Source organism: Myxocyprinus asiaticus, chromosome 42 (assembly GCF_019703515.2).
Source record: "Myxocyprinus asiaticus isolate MX2 ecotype Aquarium Trade chromosome 42, UBuf_Myxa_2, whole genome shotgun sequence".
Lineage (NCBI taxonomy): Eukaryota > Metazoa > Chordata > Actinopteri > Cypriniformes > Catostomidae > Myxocyprinus > Myxocyprinus asiaticus.
The window spans coordinates 28,601,132-28,609,510 of record NC_059385.1 but is presented as its reverse complement, the minus strand read 5'-3'; the positions used below and the strand labels follow the sequence as shown (position 1 = coordinate 28,609,510).

At 38.2% G+C, this 8,379-nt stretch overlaps 2 protein-coding genes across 2 annotated transcripts; both read right to left on the bottom strand.

Moving 5' to 3' along the window:
* Positions 1–449: 449 nt before the first annotated feature.
* Positions 450–4,013, bottom strand: LOC127432655 (claudin-23-like). The gene has a single exon (XM_051683993.1). The coding sequence runs from the start codon at positions 3,864–3,866 to the stop codon at positions 3,066–3,068; it is 801 nt and encodes a 266-aa protein (XP_051539953.1). The 5' UTR covers positions 3,867–4,013; the 3' UTR covers positions 450–3,065.
* Positions 4,014–4,494: 481 nt separating this feature from the next.
* Positions 4,495–7,363, bottom strand: LOC127432659 (claudin-23-like). Its single transcript, XM_051683997.1, has one exon. The coding sequence runs from the start codon at positions 7,164–7,166 to the stop codon at positions 6,396–6,398; it is 771 nt and encodes a 256-aa protein (XP_051539957.1). The 5' UTR covers positions 7,167–7,363; the 3' UTR covers positions 4,495–6,395.
* Positions 7,364–8,379: the final 1,016 nt, after the last annotated feature.

Below are 8,379 nucleotides of genomic sequence, written 5' to 3'. Positions count from 1 at the left end.
GGCTAGCATTCATCAGGCAAAAGCAAAAGGCAAAGCAGAGGTGAGATTTGAACCCACAGATTTTATTTCCTCATCATTGTCAATGTATTATATTCAACCTGGTCTTGCCTACATTTGTTGTAATCATGTGGAAGCTCCTTTATAGTGATTCATGCCTTTTTTAAAGGAACTGAATTTTCAGACGCACAGCTCTGTGATTGCAGTACTTGCTTTGCGTAAATTGTGCAGTGATAGTATAATCTGAAAAGACATTTGATCACTTTGTCAACAGAAGTAAGACAGCTGAAGAAGCTTTAAGACAAAATGGAGTGCACCTTTAAGATGCCTTCATGCCACATGATATAGAACAGGTTTGGCATTTATACATCACTGATTATGCCTCAAAAGAACTCTATTATGGTTACAATATGAGAAATATTCAATAATCTCTTCCTCTCTTTCTTAACAGAATGATTAAAGCTTGAAGCACTTTGAAGAGTTTACGAAATGTGTTCTCCAAGTCACATAATGGAACTTACAATTACATGTACATGAAAATACAGTATATTCACTTTATAGTGTTGTTTAGGGTAGGCTAATTACTATGTATAAAGTTATCCTTAGCAGAAATCTCTTGGTATTAATGTAACGCTTAAAGCACTGAAAATTTGACTGAAAATTGTTGTGCATGAAAGACATAAATTAAGCTTTTGGCAGCGTTTTGCATCATTTCAAAGATGATGATGAGTTGGGTTGGCATACCTACAGGGGGTGATGCATGTCTATCATGATAAACGTGCATTGACTAGATGCTGAAAAATGGCAGGTATTTCAGTGCTGTTTTTCTTGAGTTATATGTTGCTTATTCGTGACTGGTGAGTTTGAATGACTCTGAAAGCTGAATGGTTTTTTTGGACTAATAAGCCATCAACAGGTATCTGCTTCAAGTGTGCATTTATGTAGCACGGTTTCACAACAACAATGTATTACACTGTTTTTATTCTGTTTATTATCTGGCCTCAAGACCAAATGTCTGTACTAATATTAACATGTCTTTTTAAATGGTATTTCCTAATAAATATATTTATTCATTGTTTTCATTCATTACTTTTTGAATACATTTATCACGTTACTATACATACATTTTTGCAAAATGATTTTCACATGGACCATTTCTTGTGAAATAAACTCTAAACACAAAAGGTGATGTGTTTTAACGTTTTTGTTGCATAATTAACCACATTTACAAGCCAATTCAAATGCAATACATTTGCACAATAACTCAAACTGATAGAGCGTTACACTTGCCATGCAAAGGTCCGGGGTATGAGTCTTGAAGAGCATGCGAGTCGATGCGTGAGCTGAAAGAAGCACCACAAAATGACGTGGTTGCTTCAGCAATTATGTTTTTTTCATTTCACGTTTGCTTTTTCTGAAACTATCGAGTAGGTTTAGCATAGGGAGGTAGGTTTTGTTGATTTAAAACTCAGTAAAACATTAACTTTGAAAACCTCATCTGTTTGTGAGAACATTTTCACTCACTTTTGGTGCCACCCAGTGGACATTTCACCTGAGAATTGCCGCAATATGTGTCATGAACCACATCACGTTATTTAGCAAAATGAGGCTCCAGCCACACATTTTTCATGAGATCAGACTTCAGGCAAATTAACTGAGTTGTTCAATTTACTAATATATCATACTTGGTTGGTTGCTCAGTCCATATTTTAATGGAATATTCTCTATTATATTCACATTAAGCATGTCCCACAGAAAATAATTTTAAAGGTGCACTCAGTCAATTTTTCCCACTGAAAAAGTTCTACTCCTAACGAGGTTAATTGTCATTTTGAACATATGTACAAAATCCTGACCACTCACATGAGATGAAGACTCATATCTATAACCTTATAAAAGCTGTTTTATTCTACATGGGGCAGGGGCACCCTTATGGGGGTTGCCATTTTAGAATCACATGAGCAGCTGAATACTACTCGCTTAATCTCAGTAACTCAGTCTTGTTATTGGACACTTTCACTCTGGTGAATAGTGAATTTCTATAGTGGCATCTGTAACTGAAAACTACTGATTCTGAATAATGCTGCATCCACACTGCTAGGTGTCACTGTAAGTCCAAGATGACATGAGCAAAAAGCTTACCTTTAACTCGTAAATCAATTTGTAAAAATGAACAAAAATTTAAAAGTATGTACAGAAATGTACCTACAATGGAAGTTCATGGCGGTAACCGCTGTGCACCAGCCCCGTAGACTTCAAATGTAAGTGCAAAACCACAAACTTACGAGTCAAAATTATTTTCTATGTGCATGTAATCAAAAGCTTGCCACAGAAGCTGTCGATAGATCTTAACATGCTTTTAACCCAGAATATTGCATATGCAGTCATATGCAGTGTGTAGACAAAATAACAATATGCAATAAATAAAAATATACAAATAAAGTAGGTATTTACTTTGGAGCTAAATATTTTATGACCATAGTCCCTTATCTCGGTAAATTTGATTATCCACTTCAGTGTTCACATGACTCCCGGATCACCTGACAATGCAAACATGGCCCACATTCTACAAGCCGTGGAGTGGTGATAAAACTGAAACAACCTGTATTACTGGTTATACTGCATCACAGAGGTTTAGTCCTGATACTCTTGAGCTGAGGTTGTATTGCATGTTAGTATCTTCTGAGAATGTTTGAAGATGTCAGGAAATTTAGAAGTTTTATTTACACACCAAAGGAAATATTGCACAATTTTTTTGCATCCAAAAGAGTTATCCGTTACAAAAGTCCTGCAGCATTATTGTTACTATACCATGAGCTTAATGTCTATAAAGTACAGAACAGCTTTTAATAGTTGGTTATATTTTGCTTATTTACAATTCCAAATTATGTTTCTTTTGTAGAAGTAAGAAAAAGACTGGTGTAACAAGTCGTTCCAGGAGTGAATGCTCAAATTGTTCATTGTAACATCGTTAGATGACCAAACCAACTAACTATCTGGTCTTTAACAGTAATTGTCAAGGTACACACATGGTCAATTCACATTATGTGCATATTAAGCTTAGAATTTTACAGATCAGCATCATAGGGTCTACCAGCGTACGATGTGTTGACAGATCTGTCTCGGCTTTTGGCTCGTGGGAAGTCCAGATCATCATCCAATGAGTCTTTAGAGTATGGCACACTGCTTCCACTATTCCGACTGAGATTTCTTGGAAGATTGACCCTCGGCAGAGGCGTTGGTCGGGCTGGTAGCCTTTGTTGGTTGGTTTGAGGCTTCTCTCCACGGTTGCGACCACCGCAGCAGGAGCATATCCCAAGGAACATCACAAAGCCCCCAAGGACCTCCATGATGCCTCCAATGTAGCCCAGAACAATGCAGTATCCTACCCTGATGTCGTCTGGTCTTAACGGGTCTCTTTTGACCGAGGTGGAGTTGAGGTTGTTCAACTGGTAGGTGTACCATGCGATGGGAATGATGGTCAGGACGCCGGAGCAGAAGATAAGGAGACCACCCAAAGCAGCCAGCTTCCACCTTGGTCTGTCCCTCCAGCATCTAACTCCCGGTGTTGCCACGGCGAGGCCAACTGCAGTCACGATCAAGGAGGCAATCATCATGCCTTGTGCAATCGGAATGATCTGGCTGTTGAAATATACTTGGTCATTGCTTCGTTGGTTACACAGTTGTGATCTAGTTGATGTAGATGTCCTACAGATGTCCCAGATTCCCTGTTCCACCACCAGATCTGAAGATTCTCCAGCTAAGTTGTTGACGGTGCGCCAGTTGGGTGCAACCGTGCTGGTCAGGTCCAGGATCCATCCGCAGGGGGCCATGACCAAGCCGAATATCAAGATCCCAGGGGTTCGCATGGTTGCAGGTAGAGCTGTTGTCACCCTCTGAAAGAGGTAAAGTGTGTCTGGTGCAAAATAAGAAGTAAACTGAAACTTGGAGGAGGTGGATCCATCTGATTAGCTTCTGAAGGGTGTGGTGTCAAAAGTCTGGTCCTCATCAAACTGGTTCTTGCTGCATGCCACTGTTTCAAATAGACCTGGAGTTCCAGTATGCGTGTTAAGGGATACAAAGGGGAAACCGGGGCAAGTTGTCACAATGGCAACTCATTAACTATGAGGTTTTAAGTCAAAGGTCCAATTGCACAAATATTTGTTTTATTTAGCAGTGAATGTCTATGATGGTTTCATTCACCAGTTCTGTCAGTGCAGTCTTAAAGGAATGTTCTGGGTTTAATTCAAATGAAACTCAATCAACAGCTTTTGAGGCATAATGTTGATAAACACACACACACACAAAAATTTTTATCTCACCCTCGTTTTCTTAAAAAAAAAAAAAAAAGGCAAAAAATTTTGGTTACTGTAAAGCATTTATAATGGAAGTGAATGGGGCCAGTCCATAAACATTTTAATTCACATTGTTTTGAAAGTATAGCCATATGACATCAACATTATACATGTTAACAAGATTTTAATGCGATAAAATTGCATACTAACCTTATTTGTGTAAAGTTTATCCAATATTAAAACTTTGTTGGCATGACGAAGCAATGCACGAAACCCTGTAATCTGGCAACCACTGCTGGAATACCACACTGGAATTTCTCAGAATTTAATTGCAGTAAAATCATGTTAGCACGTATTATGTTTATGACTTGCAGCCATATTTTTGAAATAGTGTGTATCCTAATTCTTATGGAATGGCCCCATTCACTCCCACAGAAGGTGTATCACTGTAATTGCACATTTTGTCTGTTTTTATTTTTTTAATTTTTTTAATGAACAAGGAATGAGTTACAATTATTCCACAATTACCATTGACTGAGCTTAACTTGTATTGAACCCGGAACATTTCTTTAAATTAGGACATTTGTCACATTAATAATTTTCTTTATTTATCACACATTATACATTTTGCACATATACAGTGAAATTCTTTTTTTTCACATATCCCAGCTAGGCTGGGGTCAGAGAGCAGGGTCAGCCATGATACAGCACCCCTGGAGCAGATAGGGTCAAGGGCCTTGCTCAAGGGCCCAACAGTGGCATCTTGGCAGTGCTTATAAAAATTGGCAGTTGCTTTATATATATATATATATATATATAGACACACACACACACACACACACACAAAAAAAAATATGTCAGTTTGTCTTGTGAACACCAGATGAGACATTATATTACATACATTCAAGTGTGCTGTGCTTGTCCAAAGTAATTGTATCAAGTATAACTGCACAAACTGGAAAGGTTCCTGATTATTTACATAGCTACAAACAGTGAAATAACTAGACTTAGTAACAAAGTAATGACACCACAATTATGAGATAAGAGGCTATAAACTGCTGTTACAATATAAAGTGCACAGTATAACAATAATAAAGGTATTAGTGCTTTCCAAGATGACCTCAAAATGAACTTAAGTTCCCTTACAAATATTTACCATGGTCACCATGGTTTCTGCCAAAATACCATAGCTAAGTAGGTTGACATAACAAGTCAAGAAGTGACATAATGTCCTACCGTGTGATATGATATAATTCATCTGAAACTATTTTAAACAGCATTTTTTTTTCGATTCTTGTATGATTATCTTACAAGCGGTTTGTATAAATGCATATTAATTAAGAATTGGAGTATTTTAATTTTTAATAACTAATTTGTCACATTTAAAGTGAAAAATGAAAAATCTTGACTTTGAAAGGTCTTTGTTATATTGTAAACTACCAGGCTACTGTAACTTATTTTTTTTTATTTATTTTTTTTATTTTTTATTAGGCCTACAGTTAACATTTTTACTGTGGTAACCTTACCCACTATTGTCATAAAAAAGGGAATTAAATAAAATAAATATTCTGAAAAATTGTAGGCTATAGTTTAAATGAGATCTCATATTCATTTGATTGATAAACAACTGTAGTAGTCTAAGGGGGCGTTCACAATGAATGTGTTCTAGCGACCGTCCGCCCTGTTTTTCAGTTGTTTTTCGTAGTATGACGGGATTTTATTTTATTTTTTTATTTTATTAATTTTTTTTTCAGGAGCGTTGCGTTTTTAGACACCGTGTCAAGTTAAAACACGTCAAATTTTAAAAACTCATCTGCGTTCTGTTGGTCGCGCCAATGTTTTTCACCATAAGGACGCGTTCGGTGTGAACGGTCCCTTAAAAAAAACTTAAACGCGTCTCGAGACACCTCCGTTATTTTCTGTTCGTGGCGCTGCGTCTTTCATGTGTAAGCGCAAAGTCGCTTAGGCCTACGGTGTGAACGGCCCCTAACTCTGGCATTTTTCCACAGAAACTGGTAACCATGGTACTAATTTGTAAGCGTTCTTTCTTCTGTGGTGTAAATTCCGCTAGTTCGCTAGGTTAAAAGTGTGTACAGTCTTTTTTTACAAATCTGAATCGTATGGTCTTGCTCTGTGTGGAGAGTTCACAAATCGGTCCTGTTGCCTCTTCGCTTTTTGGAAGTCCATATCAGTGTCTTTGGAGTAATATGGAGCACTGCTCGCGCTGCTGATACTGCTTATACTCGGTACTGTCATGCTTTGAGGAGGAGGTGGATCACGCGTGGACCTCACAACGTCTGTCCACGGTCTTTCCTTTCGGTTCCGTTCACCACAACTCCAGCATAACCCGATGGACATCACCAAACCTCCGAGCACCTCCAGGATCCCACCTATGAAGCCCAGCACTAGGCAGTATCCTACACGAATATCGGTGGATGAAGAGGTGATGGAGCTCATGATGTGAGTGTACCACGCCACCGGGATGATGGTGAGGACCCCCGAGATGAAAATGAGAAGACCCCCGATGCCAGCGACTATCCAGCGCGGTGCGCTATTCGTCCAACATCTCACTCCAACTGATGCCACGCCGATAGCAATGGCATTGAGAATGAGTGATGCCAACATCAGACCGCGCGCAATCTGGACGATCTGAGTGTTGAAGTATTGTGTGTTCTGTTGGTTGCACTGAATGTCCCGGGATGATGTAAAAGTCCGGCAGATGTCCCATAGTCCCTGTTGGAGAACCAGATCAGAGGACTCTCCAGGGATATTATTGATGGTGCGCCAGCTCGGGGCCACGGTGCTGACCAGATCCAAAATCAACCCGCAAGGCGCGAGCACCAGCCCGAAAATAAAAATCCCAGGTGTTCGCATGATGGGACTGTAAATTCACAGAACAGCCGTAGTCGGAATTAATCACTGCGATTTCGGTGAAACAGTTTAAAGAGTAACCATACAGAAACTTGAGGAGGGAGGTTCCTATAAAATCTGTTCATTGTCATGTAGTCACGTGAGCTTGTTAACATCACATCTGCTCAAGTTTCGACCTTTCGACAGCTCAGTGGAGTGACGTTTTGTAAACCTTTCGGGCCCCATCCACGAGCAGTGACGCTGTGTATGGAATCAGATCGAGATACTTCTTAAATTGTTCAACCTGTGCACCTGTGACCGTTTTATTCTTCTTCTTTTTACATAAATATTGTACTGAATGGTTTTCAATAACAGGCTAATAATAATAGTAATAATAATACTAAAAATTATAAAAACATTTAAATATAAAAAACACTTGTTTAAAGAGTCTTCATAACAGTTTAGTTCTTGTAAACATAATGTATTAAGATTAATAATGAAAACTGTTTATTTTGCACGTAAAGGAGTCAGAGACACGTTTGACTATTAGAGAGCTTTTGGAAATAATTAAGGCATTCAGATTATTTTTGACCTGATAGCTGCAGATATGTCCTTTATTTAGACTCTGAATTCGTTTCTGTGAATTTTATTTTGAACCTTAAGATTTTGTATGGAAAATTTCACATAAGAGCAAATTTGGCAAATCTAAACCATGTTGTAGCTAACTTTATGGCTGGATTTGTTTTGTTCATTGAGTCTCTACATATAATAATAATGATAATAGCCTAAAACATCAAAATTTTATTTGCAATAGTAATTGGAAAGACAGTGGTCTATCACAATCGTCACGCAACAGAATCAACATTCAATGTTTAAGCGTGTGATAGCCTACATGTTAACCGTAAATGTGATTCCAGTGTAAATATATGACAAAAGTTCAGCCATGAAACTCTGTGGCGCAAGCTGATAGGTGTTAAATCCCCTAGGGGTAGGACGCAACAAAAGTAAAGGGAGGTGTGCTCCCTGCACAACCGTCAGACCAAAAAAACCCAAGAAGATAAGATCATAGAATCAATATTTGTTTTTATTGGAAGTAGATAAAGTATTAAATATGTAAATTAGCAGCAGGTATTTGGGCTTCCGTGTGACCTTTGGCCCAAAATAATAAACAAAACAACCTAGAAAGAAAAAGAGAAAATAACTAACCTGAAAGGAGGAAATAAAAATGCAATTAAAC